Source organism: Pelmatolapia mariae, linkage group LG10_11, assembly GCF_036321145.2.
Source record: "Pelmatolapia mariae isolate MD_Pm_ZW linkage group LG10_11, Pm_UMD_F_2, whole genome shotgun sequence".
In the NCBI taxonomy this organism is placed as follows: Eukaryota; Metazoa; Chordata; class Actinopteri; order Cichliformes; family Cichlidae; genus Pelmatolapia; species Pelmatolapia mariae.
The window spans coordinates 7,086,156-7,113,846 of NC_086236.1; the positions used below are offsets into that span (position 1 = coordinate 7,086,156).

The 27,691-nt window shown below is 42.8% G+C and overlaps 1 protein-coding gene across 1 annotated transcript; it reads left to right on the forward strand.

Moving 5' to 3' along the window:
• emsy (EMSY transcriptional repressor, BRCA2 interacting) lies at nucleotides 1-27,691 on the forward strand. The gene is made up of 20 exons (XM_063486676.1): nucleotides 1-230; nucleotides 2,139-2,247; nucleotides 2,384-2,483; nucleotides 2,580-2,654; nucleotides 2,972-3,147; nucleotides 3,238-3,393; nucleotides 5,347-5,606; nucleotides 5,681-5,924; nucleotides 7,603-7,821; nucleotides 8,095-8,241; nucleotides 8,500-8,673; nucleotides 8,745-8,881; nucleotides 10,813-10,986; nucleotides 16,067-16,277; nucleotides 16,404-16,571; nucleotides 18,958-19,113; nucleotides 19,348-19,496; nucleotides 21,349-21,933; nucleotides 23,331-23,735; nucleotides 25,356-27,691. The coding sequence occupies exons 2-20, from the start codon at nucleotides 2,142-2,144 to the stop codon at nucleotides 25,536-25,538; spliced, it is 3,825 nt and encodes a 1,274-aa protein (XP_063342746.1). The 5' UTR covers nucleotides 1-230; nucleotides 2,139-2,141; the 3' UTR covers nucleotides 25,539-27,691.

Sequence of the window (27,691 nt, forward strand, 5' to 3'; positions counted from 1 at the left end):
GAAGAAGGGCATCCGTCCACAGGCCAACCACAGATACTTAACAGACAACATAAACATTGTCACATATTTAGGCAGATCAGCTGTTTTAGCACCTTAGCTCCCGTTTTCTTTGGCACTTTCACTAGAGATCTCTTTCACGATGTGGTAAACTATCTAAATGTCTTGTGGTCGGCCATGTTTATTGGGATGGCGGCTTTCCGAAGGCCTTGAAGTGGCACTGCTACCGGACGGTGAGACGTTTGGCTCATAGAAACAGCTAGGTTGCTAAGCTAAGCTAACAGCATCCACTGCAAAGGTTTTTGTCATCAAGATAGCTAAATATAATGCTCATCTACTGGTACTTCATTCTGGGGGCATGTTAGTATGTATCGTGAAGTTATTGGACATATTTGCACCGCACTGGAAGCATCGCGGGGCAGTTTGATGAAGGCGGTATGCACCGTTGTTTTGCGGCGTACTAACAGAAATTGACCCAGAAAATGTAGCAGCAACATTTTTCATTGTTTACAGCGTAATGCCTGGCCCAGAGAGAAAACCGCTTTCCTTTTCTAAGTGTTAGCACCTTCAGTGCTCTTCGGCGTGTAAAGTCTGCAATAGGATTGAGTTAGATTAAACCAAAGAAGAATTTTTATGTATTTTGTTGGCAGTGTTTATTGGTTGAGAGGCCCGGTGATCGGCGGAACACCGACTGTTAACTGTTCAGATCTTACTGACATCTGTGCGGGCTGGTCTGGGGCAATCTAGCCGGAAGAGGCGTACACAGTCCCCGGCAGAAAGCACACTTTCTGGAGCATCTTCATTCAGCTTTTTTGCTCTAGAGTAAAATGAGTCTAATAGCTGAACATCTCTGTTTCCACTGACAGCTGTCTTGATGTGGCAATGCATGCTTTAAATGAGTCAAGTGCAATCGCTGGTTGCAGACTGGTTAACTGCAGACTGTTTTGCATGTTCAGACTTGTGCAGGTATTTGTTTTAGAAATGCAAATTACAAGATGATGGTTTTTCCTTCTACTTAATTTGCAAAGCAATCCATTTGTTAAGATTATAGCATTTGTTATTAATACAAATAGGTTGTCTAATTGGTGGCCATGTATCTAATATATATATATAGTAATATATATCCAGTTTGAGTGGGCATACACATAATAAAAGGCACATACATGAAACATGTTCAGAAGTTTAAAAAGCATGCAGAAGAGTGATTGCAATTACAAAAAATACAACCTTTAACTTAAAATGTAATGAAATAAAGAAATGTAGTTCCAAACTCTTATATACTCCTATGACTAGATATTGAAAGTCCTATATTAAATTTAAGAGCAGAGGTAGCAGGACAAATGAACACGAGACAGTGGAGAGCAGTGTAATATGAAGAGAGATTAATGGGTTAATGGCTTTCATTCTTACGAAGGTGGGTCTCTTCTTACTTGGATCACCATGGTAATGTGCTGAACAACTTAATTAAGAGCAGGATATATTCAGCGTTTCAGTTTAAAATGATCTGGAAGTGCTATATTTTCTCTTCGTTGTTATCTCTGATCTGGAATTGACGCTTTTTAAAGTCAGCTAACACAAACCATTTCCAAATTATTGTGTTGTCACTGTTATAATATTGTTATTTATTTTGTTAAAAATTTGTGGTATCTGTCCCATATTGATTTTTAGATGTCGCTACATGCAAGGGAAACAAAAGAGAAGCGGTTCATTTCCACATTTAATGACTGTCCACTTTGTTTACATCAGAGACCTCATCAGGATTTGGCCTGTTTTATATGGTTCATATAAAACAGAATCTGTGTTACCTTATTTATTAGAAGTCTTTGCATTTTCCTGTTATTTTTGGTCATTCGATAAACATAATTATATTTGCGCTTGAGTAAATTAAATTCTGTATAAAAATAGTTTTAACAGTTTTATTTTGGCAGTCCTGGTCGTAAAACTCTTTGTGCCGACATGTTTTATATTCAGGAAAAACTCTGCTTGTTATATCGCGATGAGCCCAATTTACTTCCATGGAATGACAGTTCGCTGAAGCTCTTGAAAAAACAGTGCACGGGGCCTGGTGAGCTTAACCATGAAGCACTGTGGTTTATGGGAAATCTAGTCCTAACTTGCCTTCTTGCTCACTGTCTTCTCAGCCAATGATTCAGCTGGAGAAACCAGTGCTAGCTGGTACCATGCCGGTGGTGTGGCCCACCATCCTTGACCTGGGCAGGGATGAGTGCAAAAGAATTCTGCGGAAACTGGGTGAGCTCAAAGTAGTGCAATATAAAGAGGGGAAAAAAGCACCATAATGCAGTGTTTTCAGTGGCTCTGACTGAATCTCTTTCATGTGCAAAAGACCTGCAACATTTACAGACTGATGTTTGTTTGTGTGTCGCAGAGCTGGAGGCATACGCTGGGGTCATCAGCGCTCTGAGAGCCCAAGGAGACCTGACAAAGGACAAGAAGGATCTGCTGGGCGAGCTCACTAAAATCCTCGGGTAATTTTTGTTGTTTTTAAATTGTTTCTTTCATTTTCGCTTGCAGAGTTTGGTTTATTTAAAACCAGCCTTTCCTTTTTACCTTCGCCCTCACAGCATCTCTACAGAGCGGCATCGCGCAGAGGTCCGCAGGGCTGTCAACGATGAGCGCCTCACCACCATCGCTTATCAGTAAGTATGAGACTGTTTAAGTCCAGCTCTGTAATGTCTGTGGAGGAGAGCAAAAGGGACTTGTTCAGGTTTTCCTCAAAGTTTTCATTAGTCTTTTCCTCAGCAACAATGAGCTATTTGGCTATTTATTTAACAAACCTCTGCTCCAGTGCTTGTCAAACTGTGAGGTGTGGAGTGAAAGCATGTGGAAATAAAAGCTTTAGGTTTTAAACAGGCCTTTGTTGTACCCTGACTCTGAGCCCGAGTAACTTTGAGGACTTATAACGTTTCCTCTCGTGCCGTCCTCTAATCAGATTTCCGTTCTTTTTCTTTTTCAGCATGTCGGGTCCAAACAGCTCCTCTGAGTGGTCCATTGAAGGGCGGAGGCTTGTTCCTTTGATGCCAAGGCTGGTTCCCCAGACGGCCTTTACAGTCACCGCTAATGCTGTGGCCAGCGCCACGGCCAATCAGAACGCCTCCCTCCTGCTGCCAGCTGAAACGGGGAACAAAGAGGGTAAAGCCAGAAACATTCACTTTGCATCAGACTCTGGCTGTTTTCAAACACTTTGGACATTGAATGATGTGTTTCATTTCCTCCCTGTAGTCGTGGTGTGCTACTCCTACACGAGCACCACCTGCACCTCCACCAGCGCCACGGCGACCAGCGGCCCTATAGGAGCAACAGTGAAATCTCCACGGCCACCCAGCCCTTCATCCAACGTGGTGGTGCTGCCCAGTGGCAGCACTGTGTATGTGAAAAGTGAGTGTCAGCAACATCGTATCAACTTTTCTCTCGCTTTGGACGGAAACAACATGAAAGGGAAATAATAAATAGCAACATAACTTGAGGCGACTGTTGTGATTTGGTGCTATATAAATAAAATTAAAAACACTTTTCAGGGAGGAGGCTAACTGCATGGCTAATTAGCATGTCATTAAATAACATAAGTTACCAAAACTGTCATCCTCTCTTTACATATGTGTTATTTAAACCAGCACAGATGCTCAGTTAGAGAAAGCCTTTCTAACATGTCAGCAGGATCCCAGCGATCCCTCAGTTTCTCTGTCACAGTTGTCACCAAACCTTCTGGTTTGTCTGTGTTTGTATTCATATGCTGACTTGCTGGGTGTAAGTTTGTTTTTTTCTTCTCTGTTAGACGGTTTATAAGAGCTCAGTGGAAGAGGCAAATGATGGGTGTGAGATGTTGGGAAGACTGAACCATAACATGAGTCTGGAAATTTTTGCTGATTTTGTGCTTAATTTTAACTCTGTATTAACTTTCAAACCTCACACTCACAAACATAGTCCCTTAAAAGATTAGTTTGACATATTTGAGAGCAGACCTCATGGAAGCAGATCCCAGTTTGGATTCACGAGGCAGACAGTCTCTCTACTTTTAAGATTGGGCTTAATCTTAGTTAGTCTTATGCTGCTGTAGGCTCAGGCTGCTGAGGGATTTCCCATGATGCACTGAACATTTTTTTTCTCACCTCTTTGGTGATCTGGCCTCTTTTTTTTTTTTTTTTTTCTCCTCAGTTTCCCCGTACCTTCCCCGAGTCTCTTTCTACCAAAAGTCACTTTTTAAAAAGAAAGTTCTTCCTCCCCCCTGTCGCCAAGTGCTGGCTCACTGGTGTTCTCTCTTTACCTTTGTACAGTCTTTACCTTACACTATAAAACCCCCATGCGACAACTGTTGTTGTAAGCTAGTGCTATGTAAATAATGAGCTTTATTCTTCAGTGCTTTTTTTTGTAACTGTGATGGCAGAGAGGTGCTGCACTTGAAATCACTTCTTTTGCTTGTGAACATGTTCAGACTTGAATGAAATTTCCAGCCCTCCAGAAACAGTTTCTCATTTAAATGAGCTAAAATGGCTAAATCACTTTGAAGTAAATGTCATTTTATTGATGCGTTGTTTAACTTCGGAGTGGGATGTACTCTTCTTCAGCTTTCATGTTATGTTTTTATAATAGAGTTTGGAATTGAAGATAAGGAGGGAGAGACTGTTTTGTACAAACCACTCTGTTTGCATATTAAAAAACAAAAATCTACTGCTCAGCCTAAAGGGGGCACTGCGATGCTTGTCTATTTGTTACAAGGTGATTTTAAACTGCTGTATCACACAAGCGCAGTCTTTCTTAGCACCAGTGATTCACATACTCTCCCCACACTCCAGACTAAACTGGCTGGGAATGTGAGATCTGAGTTTCCTAAACATGGCGTCTGTTAGGACATGTTGGCTCGGGTTTGACAATCCCACCAGCATCTGCTGCCGATTAAACAGATGGTAGAAACAATGTGTGACAGGAGAACGTAGCAAGGGAATGAGGCACAGGAAGACAGAGCATCTGTACATCATTAGAACTAAAGATGTAATTAAGAGGTTATGATTTATGAATGAGTCATAGAACTGTGTAGAAATTTGCAGATTAGGATTTTTACTGGTAGTTGTTAATTCATAATTTTTACCCCATAAACTTTCTTTTATTTTAGGGTTTAATGTTACATTTCTGTCACAAGCCAAGTACAGTTAGTGAAATAGATTGAATACCATTCTGCTGACTGATTTATTATTTAATCTCAGTCATATTGTCTTGATCGCAGTCAGTACTTCTTGATTATCAGCAATTAAAAAGCAAAATCCTCAAGTCTATCCCTACTCAGTGATACAGTCTCAGTTATCCTTAATTTTTCCCGCTGATTTCACCTTTCAGGTGTTAGTTGTTCCGATGAGGACGAGAAGCCTCGCAAGCGAAGGCGCACGAACTCGTCCAGCTCATCTCCGGTGATGCTGAAAGAAGTTACCAAGGTGTCCCCGCCAGTATCCAAGAACATCACGGTGCCTGTGAGCGGCAGCCCCAAGATGAGCAGCATCATGCAGAGCATCGCCAACTCCTTACCGCCTCACCTGTCCCCCGTCAAGATCACCTTCACCAAGCCCACCATCCAGACGACCAGCACCACCACGCAGAAGGTAACAGTCGAACCCTAAGTCGGCTCGTCTCTCTATACGCTGCTTCTGAGTTTAAACGTCTCGTGTTTCAACAGGTGATCATCGTGACGACTTCCCCGAGTTCCAATTTCGTGCCCAACATCCTGTCCAAGTCCCACGCCCACAACAACGCCACCGCTGTGTCCAAGCTGGGGACCACCTCTGTGCTGACCACACCCACACAAAAGCAGACGGTGGTTTTTCCAGCCAGCTCCAACACTTCCACGAACCCCAACACCATCGCTGTGACCACAGTGGTCTCCTCCACACCATCAGTGGTCATGTCGACGGTCACACCGTGTAGGTTCCTCCTCTGTGCTCGGTTTTTCTGCCAGGTCCATCTTCAGACAAAACAAAAACATGTGTGCTCACAAAGGTGCCAAGAGAACAGCAGGGCTCAAAATAAATTAGTTAGTTAGTGAATCAAAAAAACACCAGATTATTCTCAATGATAATTATTCAGTTTGGTTGTACTGTGCAGTTTTCCATGGCTCTGTGCCTTTAAACTCCAGTGCTTTGTAGGTTGGACACATGGGGCGATCGTGGCTCAAGAGTTGGGAGTTCGCCTTGTGATCGGAAGGTTGCCGGTTCGAGCCCTGGCTTGGACAGTCTTGGTCGTTGTGTCCTTGGGCAAGACACTTCACCCGTTGCCTACTGGTGGTGGTCAGAGGGCCCGGTGGCGCCAGTGTCCGGCAGCCTCGCCTCTGTCAGTGCGCCCCAGGGTGGCTGTGGCTACAATGTAGCTTGCCATCACCAGTGTGTGAATGTGTGTATGAATGGGTGGATGACAGGTTGTGTAAAGCGCTTTGGGGTCCTTAGGGACTAGAAAAGCGCTATACAAATACAGGCCATTTACCATTTACATGAATTTAAAGCTATATTATTAACTGTTTTGCCCACTTGGGGGCAGCAGAGAATAACAACTTAACATTTCAGCTAATTAAATTTATAAAAATACCTTTGAGTGAATAAATATGTGAAATATTAGGGTAAAGCAGTAAAACTCCTACTTGGGAGACTGAGCTTTTTTTTTCTTGATGACTCAGTTTATGTAGTTATTAATAGCTGCTGATTTCATTTCTGTTCATTTACTACTCTAGCAGTAGAGTACTACTATTACTTGTTAGGGACGTACCTTATCTTTCCAGTACGAGCTGAAATCACTGGATTCAGTGGTGTCCAAACCAGTGCCGGCCGGTGTCCTGCAGGTTTTAGATGTGTCATTGATCCATCACAGCTGATTTAAATGGCTAAATTACCTCCTCAACATGTCTTGAAGTTCTCCAGAGGCCAGGCAATGAACTAATCATTGGATTTGGGTGTGCTGACCCAGGGTGATATCTAAAACCTGCAGGACACTGGTCCTCGAGGCCTGGAGTTGGCCAAGCCTGGGTTATATAGTCTGATACGATCCATCATCTTCTAGAAGCAAGTCTTGCCATTCAGAGACATTATTTAAAAGCGGTGACCAGGACTTTCAAACTGCATATATAGATCTACAAAATCTGATTTAAAAACTCCTTAAAAAGTTTCCACCTTGCACTAAAAGTTATTTTTACCACCATCCTTGCTGTCCACCTTTCATGCTGTCTCTGGCCTTAACTGCTTAATGTCAACATGCCATAAAGACTCAAAACTGTCATGTTATCAACAGCTTAGTTGCTCAAGAGAGGGAAAAAAGGCAGTATTAGTATTAGTGGATAGACATGACAAAGTAGTATCAAGTTAACCTTTGTAAAATAGTTTTTTGTGAAAACATCAAAATAATGTTAATGATACTTTACTGATTAAAATGATTTTGACTCACTAGTGTAAAGCTCGTGGGTTTTAATATGATTTTAGCCAGATAATCTCTCTTAAATGTTCAATCTTCTAGTTTTGCAAACATAACATTAGGCATGAGGGAGAGGGGGAGGAACCTTTTCTGGGACGTCACCTGTTAGGTTTTGAATCTTACCGTCAAAGTTGTCGGTTGCAGGTGGAGTTTCAGCTGGAGTGAAGGTCTCTACAGCCAGACTTCCTTCACCTAAGACACTGGTGGCCTCACCCACTCAGATCCTGGCCCAGTTCCCCAAACAACAGTCACCCAAACAGCTGCAGCAGAGCTCGCCTTTAGGAGCGTCCAGCCTCGGTCAGACCCAGACCACCGCCTCCTCACCGGGAGCCAAGCCCACCATTCAGATCAAACAAGAGTCCGGTAACAATGACGAGCCTTTATTGTTTGTTTGTGTTTCAGTTCTGTCATTTTATTTCATTTTAACCACGTGCTGTTTGCAATACCTGTGTCATATCTATTTCACAAAATAAGCTCATATCTTTTTTTTTGCTTTTTGCTGGTGGTTAACCATTTTCTTTCATATGACGCACAGCTGTTTGAAAAGAAACAAAGCAGGACAGTGAATCTGTTTAGAAAGTGAATATCGTGATACGACCGCACTGCCGCGTTTGTTAATGTGTGGTTTGTGTGCAGGGGTGAAGATCATCACTCAGCAGGTACAGCCCAGCAAAATCCTGCCCAAGCCTTCGGCGGCTTTGTCCAGCAGCAGCTCTTCTCCCATCATGGTTGTCAGTAGCAACGGAGCCATCATGACCACAAAGCTGGTCACTCAGCCCACAGGTGAGTGGGGGCGAAACTCCACATCTGTTCCAGGAAACGAGAGATTGCGTGTAACTTAAAGGTCGTCTTTGTGACCAGAGTAAAACTGTTGCTGGTAATGACACCTGTGACTCTTTGTCATTCAGATTTAATCATAGAGTATTTAAATGGAGTTAAATATCTCACCGGCAATGTGGCAGCTTAATTTAATCCTTGATGGAGACGCTCCTGTCGATATCTTTAAGGTGGAGAACAGTAATTCTGTATTCCTTCGTGTAGCTACCCAGACCTCCTACTCGAGACCCACTGTTAGTCCCAACATCGGGGCCAGAATATCAGCCTCCAGTGGCGGGACCACTTACGTCAAGACCACCAGCGGCAGCATCATCACTGTGGTGCCCAAGTCTCTGGCCACTCTGGGAGGAAAGATCATTAGCAGCAACATCGTGTCCGGTGAGTCAGAGGGAGGTCTAGAGCGTTTCTACGTTCAGTGCAAGTTTCTCATCAGTTCTCGTCCGCTGCAGGCACGACGACTAAGATCACCACCATCCCCATGACCTCCAAGCCCAACGTCATCGTGGTGCAGAAAACCACGGGCAAAGGAGCGACCATCCAGGGACTGCCCGGCAAGAATGTGGTCACCACGCTGTTAAATGCTGGGGTCAGTTGATCAGCGTGATAGCATTCTCACACGTGCGCTAAACTCATAGGAGGAGTTAACCTTTTTTTATACAAGAGAGAAAGATTAGTCTGTCTGTCTAGAGCTTAATTTAACATTATTATAATATTTAATATCAATAATATAAAAAGCTTGTGTAACCAACATATAAAGTGTAGTGCAGAACAGGTTATTGGGGAAATCATGCGGACTTCCCGGCTGTAATTAGTTTGTGTTTGCTTTCAAAATATTAAGCCTGCTGTGTTTTTACCTCACTATTTACAACGTCTTTGACACATTTAACTTTATTAATTCAGGGGAATTTTCAGGAAATCCCTCATCATGTTCACATATTTACACCTGACAGCTGACCACAGTCTGATCCCCGGGCCCACCAGCTCACTGCTTCTTTCACTTTCATCACTCAGATTTACAAGCCCAGTTCTTTACTTTAAGTCACTGCATCCTGCTTCAGATTCAGATATTGTAGCTAAGCTAGCTTGCTTTTGCTCTACCTAAATAGTTTATGAAGAATGTGAGTAAACGTGTCAGTTACTTGGTATATGTGTGTGTCTTATGATGCATTGTCAAAATGCAAAGATCTGCGACCACAGGAGGAATAACTGCTGCGTTTCTGCAGCTAATGGGGATCTTCAGAAACTAAACCATCTTTTGCCACTTTGGTCACTGTACTGGATAACTCGAGAACAAGGCAAAGTAGGATTTTCAAAACAGTACCATAGGTGTATTGCCTAAAAATGGCTGATGAGTTTGAATTTCTGTGACCTCAACCTCAAGGTGAAGGTTAGAGGTCAATATTTCTGAAAAATTTCAGATGTTTTATATCAGTTGTCCCCAACCCTGGGCCACGGGCCGGTACCGGTCCATGAGTCGTTTGGTACCAGGCCGCGAGAGTTGAGGCTCGGGTGTGAAGTTTATGGTTTTCAGGGTTTTTATCATTATCGTTAACTTTCCCTGGGTTTTTCCCTGTGTTGTAGTTGTGTGTCTTATTTTGAAAGAAATATTTATGTGTTACCATAGTGACCAGAGAGTATTAAGGGGCAGAGAGGAGGATGTTACTCTCAATGATGTTGGGGCATTTCAGGAGGACGCTGCTAATAAAGTTACACAATCACACAGTGAATTTGCGTTTATTGTTATATTTACAAAATACCACAGTTTTTGCCTTGGTCGTATCATTTTATTTTGTTGTATTTATCCGCGACACATATGAAAGACAGTGGTTCCTGGCCTTTTGGCTGCTGCCTTGTTGGTCTTTTGAAGTTACCCATGTGTAACGTTAAGTAACGCTAGCAATGGTTGAATGGCTGCAATCCATAGACGGACAAATCTGTCATGGGAAAAATGTGAATTTCAGTCAACAAGTCGGAAGTAGAAATTTTTTGTATGGGCTGTACACACAGCAGGCCATGTTATTTGTCAGATAACTGCAAAAAAACATCAACAGGTACCTAACAGTCGGGAGGTTCAGTTCAGTGTTTGAACAGCTGCCTATGGCTGCGCTGCTAACGCTAAACCTTAACCAAGTGCATGAGTTCTAAAAAAAATTTCAACCCCTGTACAGTTATTGTGAAGGGGGAACCTAGCTATAGAGACCAAAAAAACATATTTTTGTGCATGACTGTAAACAGTTTGATCTTTAAAGTTGGGAATTGTAATGTGGGAGTCTATGGGGATTGACTCAGTGGTGAAATTAGTGGAAACAGGGAAAAAAAAAAGGTTGGAAGTCTATAGTTCCCACCGGATTTGGTCAGTGAGTATGGGTTCTAACAAATTTATGTTTTAAATTAGGTTTCTTGCAATTCGTGCTTCTTTTTCTTTTATTCAGTTTTATTCGTTTTTTGGTTTTGTTTTGTTTTTTAATTCGAATTTGGCTAAAAAGAATTCTAATGAGCGTGCTGCGTATGCTGCAGGGGGAAAAGGGCCTTCAGGCAGTTCAGGGGACCAAACCTGCAATCATCACCGCCTCCAGACCCATCACCAAAATGATCGTCACCCAGCCCAAAGGCATGAGCTCCGGGTCCCAGGCCACCGCCACCAAAATCATCCCGACCAAGATCGTTTACGGCCAGCAGGGCAAGACGCAGGTGAGACCTGTTGTTTTTTTGTTTTTTTTCACCATATTTGTTTTTACAACAGGGTTAATAAAATGTAAATATCATAATTACAAACCGGTTGACCGCAGCCCGCTGAGGTTATCACATGACAAACATCGGGTGGGTAATCATGTGACCTTTTGACTGACAAGTAACCGCAAGGGTCATGTGATATAAGTGCAGGAAGAGCCATGTTTATCTTAAGAGTAATGGGTATGGGTTTCTTCCTCTGAAAATGGGAACAGATCTGCTCAAGAAGGAGAAGAGTGCTTTTCATGGAGCTCAGTAGGTCAGTCACCTGCACTGGATGTTTCCAGAGAAGTGAGATGTGGTCATTTAAAATAAATGTACAGCTACTTAAGCAGAAGGGGAAAAAATCCCCTTGTTCTATAGGCAGATGTATAGCAGGAGCTTTAACACTTACCTTTCCTGTTCCTCCCTCAACTTCCCCTTATCACAGAGATCTGAATGCTGTGGTAGTTATTTGATCTGCTGCTGTTGGTCAAGCAGCTGCAGACTGCATTGTGACATGATCATGTTTCTGGCCTGCTGTATTATACCTGCATTAGCCAATTGTCTGAGCACAGTAACGAGCTGTAACCACAACACTGACATATTATCGCCCTTAGGTTGATTGTGTTATCAAAAGGGATACCTGTCTGGACATCAAGCACACACAGAGAAACAGGGAGGTAGATGCATCAGTTGAAAGATGTGACCCACAAATTGTGTCCACTGATTATTTTTTTTCCCCAGTAATTAAAAACTTTTCGATGTTGCATTACTTTTTCCCCCCAAGAACATACTTACGGGCCACTTTAATAGGTACACTTGTTCTACTGCTTTTTAATGGACGTATCTAATCAGCCAGTCACACGGCAGCAACTCAGTGCATGTAGGGATGTGGTTTAAATCGAGCATCAGACTGAGGAAGACAGGTGATTTAAGTGACATGATTGTCAGTGCCAGATGGGCTCATCTGAGCAGTCCTTAAACTGCTGATCTACTTGGATTCTCTTGGAAAAAGAGAACATATCCTGTCAATGGCCGTGCCTTGTTGATGTCAGAGGTCTGTGGAGAATGGCCAGACTGCTTCAGGCTGATAGGAAGGCAACAGTTACTCAAATAATCATTTGTTACAAACAAGGTATGCAGAAGAGCAGGTGGGCTACAGCAGCAGAAGATCACCTGACATCTGAAAACAGAAAATTCAGGTTACAGTTTGCACAGGCTCAACAAAATTGGACAGTACACAATTGGAAAAACATTGCCTGGTCTCAATTTCTGCTGCAATTTGGATTGTAGGGTCAGAATTTATTGGGCAATACACGAATAACATTAAAGCATGGATCAGTCCCACTTTCTATCAAAGCCTCAGAGCTGCTCTTGATGCTGGTGTAATGCTGTGGGGGGGGGGGTCAGACTTTGTGCTGAACATTTTAAACACCACAGCCTACCTGAGTGTTGTTGCAGAACATCTCCTGATGCGTCCAGCGGGATGTCACAAAGCTCAGATCATCTGGTTTCTTGAACATGAAAATGAGTTCACTGTCCTCAAATGGCCTCCACAGTCACCAGATTTCACTCCACTAGAGAACCTTTGGGATCTGGTGCAGCAAGAGATTGGCACCATGGATGTGCAGCAACTGTGTGATGCTGTCATGACAATATGGACCATTATCTCTGAGGGAGCAACTTGTTGAATCTGTGTGTAATGTGACTTTAGCTGAGCCTGAATTCAAACTGGAGGTTGTAAAAGCCAAAACAGTGAGCTGAAAGAGGCTAAAGCTCTCCAGAGGGGAGGTGAGGTGAGGTGATACAGGTATTGTGGCCAGTGGACTTTTTGTATTTTTTATGCTATTAGTATCTCCTGAGCTCTAATTTGTTTTTCGTGCCCTCTTTTAGCACAAGCTACAGTTCAAAGTCCACAGCTTTGAAATCAGCCACTGTCGTTGACCTCTTTCAGTTCCTAGGGGGGTTTTATTTTGTCTATTTTTGAAAACTTCTGGAGAAATTCTTAGATTTCTGACAGATGTTAAATGACTAGCGAAAGCATATATAGTAATTTAAGAAGAAACACCCACAAAAAGGTTGTTCAGACTAAAGCCTGCAGCCTCCGCCTGATATTTCTAAACCTTTTGGGGGAATTTGAATTCAAGATAAAATTGTCAGAAATATTCTGAGAGGGTAAGTCCCACTACGCTAGTTTCCAGGTCGTTTTGTGCTGCAAACACACAAAGTTAAAGTGAAGGGTTAATGAAAGCACGAGCTGTCAGCCACACCGTGTTAAAAATATCTCTCTAATAACAAAAACATAAATCACAAGTTCTGCAAAATTTTTTCTTTTTCTTTTTCAAATTGATTCACAAATACTTTGTCATTGTTTCAATATCAGACTTCTCAAAAAAAAGGTCTAAATTCAGAATTCAAGGTTCGTTTTTAGTCATCAAGGGGAAACTGTGGTCAGTGAGTAATGAGTACTGTAGTTACCGAGTTAAACACCCACAGTGCTAATCTGTTGTGCAGTTGGAGTGAAACCACTAATTGCCACATTTTCTTAACTGGCTTAAATACCAGCGTCTCTTTTCTCTTTTCCAGTGACGAACATGACACCTGTTTACCAAAGTTTGTTTCCAGTTTCTGTAATATTTAAACTGTTTTTCTCATCAGTCAGTTTCGACGTTTATGACCTAGTTACTCAGCAGCCGCTGAAGCAGACGGAAAAATGACTCAGCTAATGTCAGCGTTCATGAGTAAGAAACTCGTAGTCTAAATAATGTCTTCCGACTAACTCCGCTGTAAAATGTTTGATAAGAAGCAACTTGCTGCCTCCGATAAGCCGTCTGACTCGAGGCAAAGCTGTGCTTTATTTATAAAGTGAACTTTATTGTGTCACTAACGACAAATTAGCCTTACGGGACATTTAAGAGCTCTCTGGGTTTTTTGTTAAATTTTTTTTATCAGGCCTCGCCATCAGATATTGTATGTTATTGTTTATTTGCAAAAAAAGTTTTTAGAATTTCTCTTTTCTTGAGGGGAATCCCACAAACATTAAGCTGGCTATGGAGGCTGTTATTAGCCCACTACATAAAATAGCCACTTTATTGTCATTCAGAACAGACTCCCTAGATGGTGCACATATTTTGGAACATTTTACTCGCCATTGGACTACAAAATAAACAAATAAATCTGACGTATAAAAAAATTAAAAAAGAATCTATAATATCTTTATACATATCATTATTATAATTATCATTAACCAGGGTTACACGTGTAACAACAACCGAGAAGTCTTAGAAGAACTGTAAAGATGAGGATGACTTGACCAATGGTGCACTCGCTGGTGTAGCCATCTCTTGTTACCATTAAGAGGGAAGGAAGGACTTCCTGGCAGCAGCAACAGTGTGTCTGCACATAAGCAGTGAGAGCTGCACCCACACAGTTGTGTTTCTCCATTTGTGCACACAGTAAACTATGTTAAAGGTGGCCAGTTTTATTCTCACGCCAATCCGTCTCTGGTTCTCTGCACCGGTTCAAGGAAATCCTGTCCTCTGTGTTTAGTTTTGTAATAAAACTGCAAAGGAGTCTCCCTTTTAATGAGAGAATATAAATGACAGGATCCTTCCAGGAGGGCTATCCCTGGTACATGTTGTGCGTGTGTGATGCATCTGGTGCTCACGTATGATGATGTGGTTCCAGGGCCAGCTTTAAGGGAAAAAACGTAAACGCCATGATGCAAAGATTAGAATCAGTGTAACAGGTTGTGGTGGATTTGTGGGTTCATTTCACCTGGGAGATTGGAATTTATGTCCCGTCAAAAAACAAAACCAAAAGTCAGGTTTGACTTATTTTATTTCAATTAGTCTAGTTTTAGTTTTCAGAAATCTACCTTTTCAAAAATAACTCAAGGCTGTCTCGTCTGCGGTCTACTACATGACACAACTGCTTTGCCTACGTTATCACATTAGTTGTGCATTATTTTGAGGCCATATTAAGGGGAAGTAGTATTCTTCCTGGAACATGCAAAGCTATGACATAACGTGCGCCTTTTGTAATAAGAACCCATGAAAAGCATTAATAATGACGTCGTAGGAACAACGCCTAACACGTCAGATCTTGCGCTTCTTTACACAAATGTGACGCAGCAGATTTGCAACATGGGCCTATGGTTCCTGAATGCTACTGATGAGGCACGCTATTGAGGAACCACTGAGTCACTGTGTACTTAACCTAATTTTCCATTTCCCACAGAGAGGCAAATTCTATATCATAATAAATCATTTATAAAAGTTCAGCCGAAGGTGACTCTGTTCAAACAGATGCCAGATAGTGGGAGTTATTACAGTGTAACATATAAAGAAAAGGAGCCCTGACCGGTTCAGTCAGGTGAAGCTCACTGATGTTGTGCGAGGATGGGGGCAAGCAAGCTAGAGACGCTCGTGGAAGCAAAACATCCCATCTGATCGAATGTTGTCTTACTTAAAAAAAACAAAACAAAAAAACAGAAAAAAAAAGGTAGAGGCAGCAGGGCCGCGTGTTGGACTGCGTAAAAGCGTTGGATTAGGGCGATGGAGGCAGTTACATCCCAGTAAGGCTTGGGATGAGCAGAACACATCCCACACAACAGCGGCCAAGAAATCACAGGTGTCACGATGCAAAAAATGGCATCAAAAGTGCTCTTGTGTTACAATAAAGTAAAAAGAAGAAGTGATAACAAACAAGGTGATAAAGAGGTTGTTTAGTGCAGATCAATAAAGATGTGTGTTGACATTCTGGTTTGACCTTTGATGTGTTATTGATATAAAAAAGTGAGTGAAAAGATTGTAAAATGTTAACATTGAAAGACTCGTTGTGACCGGCTGCGTGGGGGAAGAGAGAGATGGAAAGTAGTGGAAGTCTAAACGGATATTGAAACATCTGGCCTGCCACAACAGGAGGTTACAGAGGCAAACGCTTGCTTTCAGGCTTGTGTTTTCACTCATTAGGACTATAATTCCTTATCAAGTATAATGAGGAGCACACACCAGTCAACAGCTTTCAGGACACTGTATGCTCCTCTGGTTTCCTGCAGGTTCTCATCAAACCGAAGCCGGTCTTCCAGACAGCGGTGGTGAGCGAGCAGACCCGGCAGCTGGTCACTGAGACGCTGCAGCAGGTGACCCGCTCCGCCGAACTGAGTCAGGGTCAGACCCAAGGCCAGGATGGGGCCGCAAAGGATGATGCCGGCAGCCTCGCGGAGGCCAGCAGCTTAGTCAGCGAGGCTTCCCAGGGCAGCGCTCAAGGTATGCCTCCCTTTACTTTTCCCATGACGCAAAGATAGGAGATAAACTACTGCTTCTGTGGTGTTTGCCTCAGGATTGTTGAATGAATTGTGATGTGTAAAAAAACAAAAACTGTCCGCTCCTCAGAAGCGCAGCCTGTAGTGCACGTGGTGTCCTCCAGAGAGCAGGATTGGACTGAGCAGGAAGTAGCTGTGGAGTCCAGCCCCACCATCATCTACCAGGAGGTATCTGGCGGGGAATCCCAGTCGGCCACTTCCACCATAAAAGCTCTTCTTGAACTTCAGCAGACATCAGGTGAGCCATCACGTCACAGACAAAGCTGCAGGTGTCACAGGAAGAGGAGAGGAGAGGTGGGGGTTTACCACCCGTGCACATGCTGATTCAGCAGAGTTCAGAGGAGCTCGAAAAAACAGCTCGAACGCTTCAGCTTCATCAGAAATACAAACACAGGTGGTGTTCGCCTCAAGTGTCAAACAAATTTTCACAACGTTCCTGAAACTGCCGAAGCACGAAGAGCTGCTGGCCAACAGTAATTATGCATTTCGTGCTCGAGGCTTTGCTTAGATAGTGAGCTCATTGGATGGCAGACCTGTGGAACAGGACTGATGTAAGCAAATGCAAAGGTAAAGGTTTCCCATGGAATATTTGAAGGTGGGAATGTTTTTTTTAAATATTTAAATACTCACATTAGCGGCACCGCGGAGCAGCCGATAGCATTTATCTGGCTGTGAGTGAAAATTCCCAAAGAGGTAATTGCTGTTTAGTGCGCAAAACCTGATCCATAATGAAGGTAATACCCAGTGTTGTCTGTAAAACTCTTTAGAGCGTTAATACTCAAAATACATAAATTTTTATAAAGCTGTCATGAACTGGAGACAACGAGCTTTTTTTATGTTTTTAAAATGAGATCACATTAACGAAATGAGGTCCAAATTATCGGCAAAGAAGTAACCTTAATCTAACCTAACCCTGTGTTTGGATGATGTCTTGTTTTTTGGGGGGATGGGGTGTTTTTTAGACCTCAGAGGGTAAAAGGCATCTGTTTTAGGTTATAGCATCATATTTGAGTTTATAGACTATATTTCTGCAGCACAGCGGTCCGAAAACTGCCGTACTCGTCGCTCTGGTGCTCATTTTATCGTTAATATTGGTCTCACATATTCATTTATCCCAATTCTGGTTTTACTTTGCAGTTTGTTTGGATTTTTTTTTTAAGAGGAGACAGTGTAACTCAACACTTCCTGCACATATGTTTCAAATTAAAAGCCTTCCACCCAGCAGCTCAGGGGTATAATCCCCCAATTTGCCTTTTTTTTTTCTTCTTTTTTTTTTTGTCTGTATGCACATTGAAAGTGCTTTATGGAGTTTTAATTGTATATATCTCTGAGATCTAATATAACTTCCCTGTTACAAAAAAAACCTGAGACGTGATTCACTGAAAAAACACAGATTTTTATCGTAATTATTTTGTTGTTGTTTTCCCCCGATTCTGCCAGGAAAGCAGATCTTCCTTATTATAAGAAACGGTTTTAATTTGTTCCAGCTGTTCCAAAACCGATGTGGCAGTCAACCTTTACTTACTTTTGAAACGCTTTAAGTGAAATGCAGCCTCCATGGTTTTTAGCTAGACAGCAAAAAAATTTGCACACCACCGAGTAAAGAAACTATTGATTTGATTACGTTTCTATAAAAGGGTTTCCACACAGTCAACTTAACCTGTTTTACAAGCTGCCTGTTTGCGGTTCAGCGACTTTCTGTAGCCCGTTTCCTGTCCACGCCTCCGTGCTAGCTTGGATTCAACAATCAAAACACAAATTATATCTGTGATAATAAAGAGCTTCTCGTGGCAAATGGTACACCAGACCTCAAAGGTGTATCGTATCATGAACATGCTGTTTACATTGTTATCATTGGGTTTTTTAGGGGGGTTTTTTGTTGTGTTTTTTTTTGCATTTCTACGGAAACAAGACCGCCTCCCAGCTTTATTAGCAGTTATAAGTTTCTCCACCTGTGACATTGCAAACAGGTAACCAGTGCGCTGAAACTTTCGCCCACTCGCTGCTCACTTCTTCCAGGTTAAGAGTGAAGGGGAGAATCACCACATGCTGCAGACACAGATGTTAAACACACTGCTGTTATGAAGTTATGCGTCAAAATGTGTTTTAGCCAATTTAAAAGTGTCAGTTTGAGTGTAGGCTGTATTTTGTGATGCTTAGCAGCTCTGTCAGCAAGTCTAAATATAGCCTACAGTTAGTCAAGCTAACACTTGCTTTATCTGCTTTAGTGTTGCTAAACTATGCTATTTACTGAGAGGCTCGAGCCAAATAAGTCAAGCAGCTGGTCTGCACCACTGAAATCTGGATTATGCAGGCAAACAGAACTTCCCGTTCAAGTGTCAAAAACAAAAATCGTGCCGAGATTTCAGCTGGATTTAAAACTAAAGTGATTGCTCAGAGAGAAAGTTGGCGCTCTAAACCCGGCGTGTACAGGCATGGTACCAAAAAAACCCTGAAACTTTAAATGCACATTTATAGGAACAGTTTCTGTCTGCTAGCCCTCGCTCGGGCCTAAAGTCGAGCACAAGTTGGAAATAATCAGATGAAGTTAACAGTGAATATGAGCTGTAAACATGACTGAATTGGTAAATGATGCTGAATTTCACTGTTGTTCGTCTTGACAGTGAAGGAAAAGGGAGAATCCAAACCCAGGCAGCACACCATCGACCTTAGCCAGATGGCTGTGCCCATCCAGTTGGCCCAGGAGAAGAAGCCCACCCCTGAATCCCCCAAACCCTCTACCTCAGAGGCTGAACCCACCGCTGAATACGTCGCAGGAGGTAGTCCTCTCCATCATGCTTCATATTCAGCACTTTGCAGTTCCTGTTTTCGGTGCCAGTCATGATTTCAGTGGAATGAAATACAGTTCAAACTAAAACCTCGCAGTGGGCAGCTTGTGAAACATGGTTCTCCTTTTTAGGTCATTTAGTGACGGAAGCTGAAGTGTGTGTGTGTCAATCCTACTACTAGTTTTAATACCTCATCATCTGACAGCATGACTAATTTCACTGCAGGAAAAGCCACCAGAGTGGGAGTGCCCTCGCAGGATGAAGAGGTGGTTATGTCCTCCAGTCAGCAGCTGGGGAAGCCATATAAAACAAGCACAGTTGCTGTGGTAACCAAACCTGCTGCTGTCTCCTCTGCCGCTCCAGCGTCACACGTGGTGAGGGTTGGACTTTGGTCTTAAGGGTACAAAATAAATATCAATGTATATATGTGTTGCAGAGAAACGGGTCAAACCTTGTGTCATTTGTTCTAAAAATATATCTGAGCTCCTCTCCGATCCACAGAAAACTGGTGTAAACTGTTTTCACAGGAACAGTTTCTCTGCGGGAAAGTAGTAGTTTCAATGCAAACCTTTCATCTGGTTTGGTGGATTACCACCGGAGACAAAATGCTTCCTGGGAATTTTTCTCTTGTTCTTTGCGAAAGTATGGCAGTGCAGTTTTTTTTCTTATTTATATTGCAGTTATTGTCTTGGTTTCCATGTTTGTTTGGTTTTTTTTAACAATTGTTTGGTGTCAGAGGACAGAAACCGAGAGCAAGTTGCCACAAAGTGCAGCGTCTTCAGCTTTTGAAAAAGTATAAAAACAAACAGTTGAGTTTGATGGGTTTTTTAATGTTGCACAGAGAACCTTTTAAATTAAATAAACATCCCCTTTATGGACTTCCTGTGAAAATCTAATTAATCCACGTGATTCAGTAGCTTGTAGGTCCACCTTTAGCAGCAATAACATGAGTTGCTGTTTTCTGTACGACTTCTATCAGTGTGTTACTTTGTCTCACGTCGTTGTGGAGAAATTTGGCCCACTCTTCTTTACAAAGTTGCTTCAGTTTATTGATCATTCAGTTGTGCACAGCTCTCTTAAGGTCCTGCCACAGCTTTACCATCAGATTGAGGTCTGGACTTTGTCTTGTAGATTTCCTGCTGTGCTTGGAATCACGGTCCTGTTACATGATCCAAGCTTGAAGTGTCAAATAGATGGCTTCATGCATACCTTACTCAGTGACTGCAAGGTGCCCAGGTCCTGTGGCTGCGAAACAAACCCAAATCAATAACCCGTCCTCCGCCGTGCTGACACTTGGTATGCAGTGTTTGTGCTGATGTGCAGCGTCTGGTTTTCCCCAAACACGTTGCTATGGATTACGGCCAAACATCTCCACATCAGTCTTGTCTGTCCACAGGACATTGGCCTGCACAAATTATTGATTTATCAATATTCTTGTGCCTAAACTTTAAAACCAACTTAAAACCACTCATTAATATTAGTATCGTCTTTTGGTCATTACTTACGGTTGTCAGAAAACACTGTAAGCCAAAAAATGCTCAGTTAGTTAATTGACATATTCCAATATTGCTCATCTTATTTAAAAAGAAATCATATCTTTCCTGCTGGATGTCGTTGGACATCTAACTCCCTACCTCTTAAATCCTGTGGATTTGGTTAAGCTGTTCTTAATTTTTTCACAGAACTGCACAGACACCTGTGAGAACTCTTTTTCACATGACTGTAAATGGTTTTGAAAAGCGAAGCAAATGCAGAAGTGCATTTTAAAACCTACATTCTTTCTAATGACCAGTAGGGGGCGACTCCTCCGGTTTGTGTGTGGAAAATAACAGCCCTACTTGTTGCTTCATCCAAGACCTCGGAAAACATTTTCCAGATTAGTTTATGGGCTCAGTCGCTACTTTCAAGCCTTTTTGAATGCAACGTTCTCATTAGCCTCCAGAGGAATGATACAGCAGGGAACACTTTAGGGCGGGTCTACCTTTTGATTGACTGAGAAACGAGGGGCACTGTGCACTGATACGATAGTGACCTGTCAGAGCCGCACTTCAATGGTGCATCTTGTTTCAAAAAGTCAAGATGGAAAAAAACAATAATTCACAAATCAATTTGATGATCAATGGCTACGTCCATCTTTTTGTACAGTCTTTTCTCCATAAAATTCTATTGTGTCGTATTTTTGTCCTGCTGATTGTTAACAGCGTCATGTATGTGTCTTCTTTCCAGCCCTCTGACAGTCATGGTAAACCTGAGGCTGTATTAGAGGCGGGTGAGTTGGAAGGAGACACTTTGGACCCCCAGACAGGCTTGTTCTACCGCTCCACCCAACCAGCTTCAGAACCCACCAAGCAACCCGCCCAGTCTGCAAGCGCTCAGCCGCCGCCTTTGAGCCAGGCTGAGGCCGAGCACAGCCGGCACCCTTCCACCTCCACCTCCACGTCCACCCAGCAGACGCCACCGCCGCCGCAGCTGCAGAGCAAACCTCAGATCAGCCAGCCTTCCTCTTCCTCCACCACCTTCCCTTCTACTCCTCCTCTGACTAAGAAAATCCCCAAGCTACGAGAGCAGAGTCAGCCCAAACCCCAAACCTTAACCCAGAGCCCTAAAGACAGACCTGTGAGCGCACCGACCCCAGCCGGAGCCAAGGCCACCACTCCGAGCACGCCAACCAAGCCCATGTTGACGCCACAGCTCCCGAAGCTCCAGCAGGCCCCCACATCCCACCACCGGCCCCTGCACACCTCAATGTCCCACCCTCCTCCGCTGCAGGCACACCACCCCGTCAGCACCGACAAAACCGCCTCCAGCCAGGTGAGTGGATTTTACACCTGCTCACCAGGAGTAAATTTCCAGAGGCAGCTGATGCCCACAGCTTCTCCTCCTCAGAAATTCCTCTTTTATTTTGTCATGATGACTTCCTGTTAAGTCACCTGATAAAACCTGTCGAGGGTGACACGTGAGTGGATTTTCACTTCTGTCCCGATCCACGACCACAAACATACATCCAGTCCCATGACTAGGAGATAAAAGGGAGAGCCTACACCCAGCCTCCCCTTTTTATCTCCCACTCTCCCAGGGGGCGATATCAATTTGAGTGACACTTTATATTTATCAAAAGAGATCAGCTGCATTTTGCTGCTCAGTGCATTAAATAACTGCTGGACATCTATTAAATACAGTGAGCGGTATTTTAATAACATCACTGTAGAGCACCGATGGCAAATGTGGGTCAGGGCCCAGAATGAAGCCCCTCAAAGCCCGCTTTCTCTATTTTAATTGCATGGTGTCGTTGTAATCCAATACAAGAATAGAAGTGGATTCAAAGTTCAAACTGAGGTAATTTAAATGCTGAACATCACTAAACAATGTGACATACTTTCATTATTAATGAAAACTTAACGTGTGGTTTTGTAGATGTAGAGTTAATGTGGAGGTGTGAATATAGTAAAGAAAGGGAATGTGCTTTTTATATCATCTGTAAACTTCCTGTTCATTTCTAAGTAGTTATTAAAATGACACATTATGAAGTTAAATGTGGTAAAGGGTGTATTTAACTTTTGGCTCATGGTTTTGGCCAATGAATTAAAACGAGTTTGACACCGTTCCTCTAGACATGTTCAAAATTCCAACTTGGATTATTGTTCTTAAAAGCTTCCCTGAGTCTACAGAAGGGAATCCACAGCATTCCCAAGTAATTCTCAGCATCTAATAATAAGCAGTGCATGTTTCGGTGCTGGGATTTCCCTACGTTTGTGCCAAATGGAATGAACCTCTTGTTTTTTTTTTTTCCCCTCATGTGACACACTGATAAACAAGGGGAAATTAATTTATGGCTGTGCTAATGCTGGCTGCAGCTGCTGCTTCTCTCTGTTATCTGTCACGGCAACCAAAGGCCGATTGGTGGCCAGAACAAATAACAAATCAGCTCATTTGTCACAGTTGGACTGAAGCAAGAGCTTGGTGTCTGTATATTTGGAGCTTGTGGGCCATACAGCAAGCTTTCCTACTATCTGAGTTTTAAATATGAACACTTATCTTGTCTTTGGCTGAGCTGTAGCACATACAGAGCCTGCAGACATGCCTTTGATTATCATTTCAGTTCATTATGATCTTCTTATCAGGACCTGCTTTGGTTACTGTCTCTCCTCCTGCCAGAGGTCAGCTGTAGTAATTCAGTAATAACGAGTACTTCTAATTTGTCACTGCAGCAGCCAATCATCACGCAGAGTGCCACCGTCACCAAGATTACCTTTGGCAGTTCCCACCACTCGTCGCCCGTCTTCAGCAGCGGGGAGGCTGCCGCCAAACTGATCCCAGAGTCCAGCTCCGGGCCTTCTGGAGACAAGCCCTCAGTGTCGGACATCCTAAAGATCTCCATGATGGAGGCGGAGATCGATCCAAGCACGGAGCCCATGGTGGTGGATTCCTCCAGCGATTGCGGCCCTCTAGGGAAAGCTTTGGAAGTCCAGGCCGTGTCCGGCACTCTGGATTCGGGCCAGTTCATCAGCAGCTCCGGGGCCGCAATGCATCACTCCCACTCGAAGCCGCAGCAGTTCAGCTGCCTGCAGGGCCTCACGGCGCAGAGGAGCAAGGAAGACCTGGAAGTCATCGAGGTACGTTTTGTATTGTACGTTACTGAGAAGATAAATCACACAGCAGATAAACGTTTTTGCACAAAGAACACATGATATGTCCACGTTATCAAAGTGAAAGCACACAAGTGTTTTTTTAATGGACTGTGCATAATGATAATCACAGATATTTTATAACCTTTAAAAAGTCCTTGGTTAACTAAACAACTGATTTTCAGGCAAAACTGAAATGTTTTTCACCACGACCATAAACGCCGTCCTCTGATCCTTCATTAGGCAACATGTGCAACTATTAAAGAGATTCAACAAAGACAGGGCTTTATTTATTTATTTTTTTAAATGAACTCAGCACAGTCACAAACAAACACACCCATGCTAAAGGTCTTATTTAAATCAGGTTTTCATGCCAACAGATTTTATTTGCAAATGCTCGTCTAATGGAGCAGCTGGTCCTGTGTTTTTATCTCACTCTAAGCAAACATTTTTCCTAACACTTTCCCCCACAAGGGCAACATTTGATGACCTCTCCGTACCCTCAAAGACGAGTTTTGACACCTCAGTATACGTCAGTGAAGACGTGGAACACCCTCACTAACCTCTCATGCACAGTCGGTCAGTTTGTTCTAAAAGCAGGGCTGAAACGAGGGTTACCGAGGCATCCAAGGGGGAAAGAGTGAAGAAGTTGGGTCCAAAACTGACAGTTTTGTGCTTTTGCCTGTGATTTTAAAATCAGCTGAGTTGTGTACAAACAAACCAATATGCAGCGGAAGTGCAGACTTTCAGCTTTAATTTAAAAGATTTTGCATTAACTGCAATTTTAAGACACAGTCGCTGATTTTCAGAGGCTCAAAAAAAGGAAAAACTTCCAAGGATTGTTTTTTATATCTTGAAATGCTCTGCCAGGTTTTTACTGCAGCTGTCTTCAGCTCTGTTAGGCTGCGATCAGGTAACTGACCTGGCCACTGAAGAATATGTAATTCACTGTTCCCCAGCTTTACTATTACTATGTTAAGTATTCTTTGTATGAAACTGTAAAACAGAAAAGATTTTTGTCTTTGAAGCCTAAACAGTTTCTCTGACTTGTATCGATCTTCTCATCTAATTCTCAGAAACAAAGGTGAACAGGTGGATTTCCCTGAAAGTCCTGTTTTGTTTCTTTAAGTCAAAGCTGAAAAAAATGTCAACAAGGATGGAAAGCTTAAAGCATCACTACCTGATGATAAAGCCCAGAAGAAGGCACTCACAGTCTCAAATGTCGGAAAATAGAGTGATTCCCCCAGAACAGGAAAAGGGAAAACGAACACTGCATATGCAAACCTATATACTGACATAACTTACATTTGGTTACTTATTTCTAGCTCCATTGTTTATTCTGGGACTCATTTATCGTATACTCCACTGCAGCTCTGCATTTCTTTAGCTTTAGCTCCTCTTTCTTTGATTTGATTGGCTGCCCCTCACAAACAGGCTTGAACAGTAAGTAGGAGGGGCTTCTGTGTACACAGTTAGAACCATGTGACTGAGAGGACCATATTAGGGATATCCCCTCTCCGTGATGTCACACAGAGTCTAGAGTGGAAAAAAAAGTCTGATAGGGACTATTTTCACCTACTCTGAGCCCGATCTTTCTCATACATGCAGGTGATTCCTCAGTATTCCATCCTGCCAGACTCCAGCCAATCTAACGTGGTAGTGGAGCCCAGCGGCTTCCTGGAGATCACCAACTACACCAGCCAGCAGCTGGAGGAGGACAGCCCCATGGAGCAGGAGGTGGACAGCAGCAACGACGAGGCCACCGCCGCCAGCCCCCCCGACCAGCCGTAGTCACTCCATGCTAAGAGACCCTGATGGGTGCAGCGCACATTTTCACTTTGGGAAAAGCAGACAGACTGATTTGTTCGAGGTCTCGGACACAGTGGACTTCAGTTAGTGTTTCATTTTGTGTAAAGTATTAGTTTGTTAGGCTCTTTTCGTCCCCGCAGCTAACGGCACTTGTGGTTTTTATCACCAGATGTGGGAGCGAGGTGAAAGGATTAGTTCTAGTCTGGCTTCAGAGAGCTGGAAAGCAGTTTCTCCCAGCATACGATGTTACAGTATGGTGGACTTTGTTACTTTCTAAGACATTTAAATATAATTTCATAAACATACAGCCGAGAAAGTACACTGCATTTAAAGTCAACCCAAAGGACCTGCAACTTCTGAGGGGGTTATAGAGATGAGCAGCAGCAGAAAAGATATTGAAAATGCCTTAAACACCAGACGTAAAAGCCCTTTTTAGACATGATGCGTGTGAATTCACTGCCTCCAGCCATCTTTTTAAATGAAACCTTTATTGTTATGTTCCTCACGGCCTCTTTTGCAGCTATTACAACTTTACCACTAATTCGATGTCTCATCAAGAACCGGTTTGACATGTTTTCACCCCCCAAGAAATTCTATCGAAGGTGATTTTCCTTCTGCAGAAATTCCCAAAACCTTTGCTCATAATGTTGCAGACTCAACTGAACCTGTGCCGATTCTCCAAAGACCGAGTGTGTCACACGCATGCTCAGAGGAACGAGCCTCCCGTGAAAACAAATCACAACATCTTTGTTTTATTTCAAATTAGGAGCATAGTTGGCGATATAAAATCCAAAAATCTGTCATACCCGTAACAACCTGCAGTCGGTATGTCATGTGGTGTTTTATAGAAAAGTGGCCCGGGTGCTTTTTTTGTTTTAGACATGAAACCGGATGATTGGAAAGGAGCGCATGTCTGAAAGGGGCTTTTTATAATTCACACAAAAGAGGGAACTCGATCAGGTCTGCAGACCCAAACAACCCCAGAAGTTTGGAAGCTTTCAGAAATAATTCTTGGAACTTAATTTAGACCGGGGCTTCTCCGAGGAACGTCGTCCTCGCAGTGGAAAAAGCAGCTCACGCCGCTCCTGAGTGGCGACTCGTAAATGGACAGCTTTTGGCGTCAGACGGATTGTATTTTCGCTCGACTCATTTTGTAACTCTCCGACACTTTACAGGGTTTTCAGAGGAGGGAACAGAGCTGGAGCAGATTGATATATATATTATTTTTTTCTTCTGTGAGGAACATGAAGCAGAACCACAAAAAGAGTCCTGGAGGACCAATAAAGTCCAACGTAAGAGTTGCTGCTCAGTGTAATTTTGGGGTGCTTAATGAAAAAGAAGGAAAAGAAGCAAATTGAGCAATGTACTTTTTTTGTAAGATGTATTCCAGAGTCCAAAAAGTTGCAGTGAGAATTTCAATAAGTATGCATTTCTTTTCTACCTTTTCAAACTGTCTGACTAGATGAAAAAAAAAACATTTAATCTGCACAATAAATCAGCTGAGTACAGCTGTTTGTGTTTGTCTCGGTCCAATTGTTTGAAAACAAAGAGTTTCAAACAAAAAAACCCCCGTCCATCCTTGACAGGGAGAAAATCCTCTGCTTTGAATAATGTTTGTCTGATGAGGTTTGTCCATTTTCATTTTCTCTTCAGGCTTTTGGAAAAACATGATGATGAACTTGGCCTCACACCACAAAAACACCAGCACATCGGCACCCTGCACATTCAGGTTTCTTTTCTTACTACACTGGAATATGTGAAGCTTTAAGAGAAAAGCTACCCCCTGTTTCTTGTGAAATTCGTGTTCAGAGGGAGCTTTTGCTGTAATGAAAAAGCGGCACAGACACCTGCTTTTTTTTTTCTTTGTTTGTTAGTCTTTCTTTTTACGTTAAACGCCTATAATCTTCACGTCGCTGCTTATGAGGGACAAACAGGTGTTTGACAGCAAAACAGAAGACGACCTGAAGCGATCAGGATGCGATTAGACTGCAAACACACGTCTGTGTCTGGTTGGAGGCCTCCGTGTGTTTTAGAAACGCTGTTTTTACTGGTATTTAATGAAGACAATTTCCCAAACTTGCAAGGATGGGGTTAATGAGGGTTTGTGTTATTTCTGTTCTGTTATTTCACACATT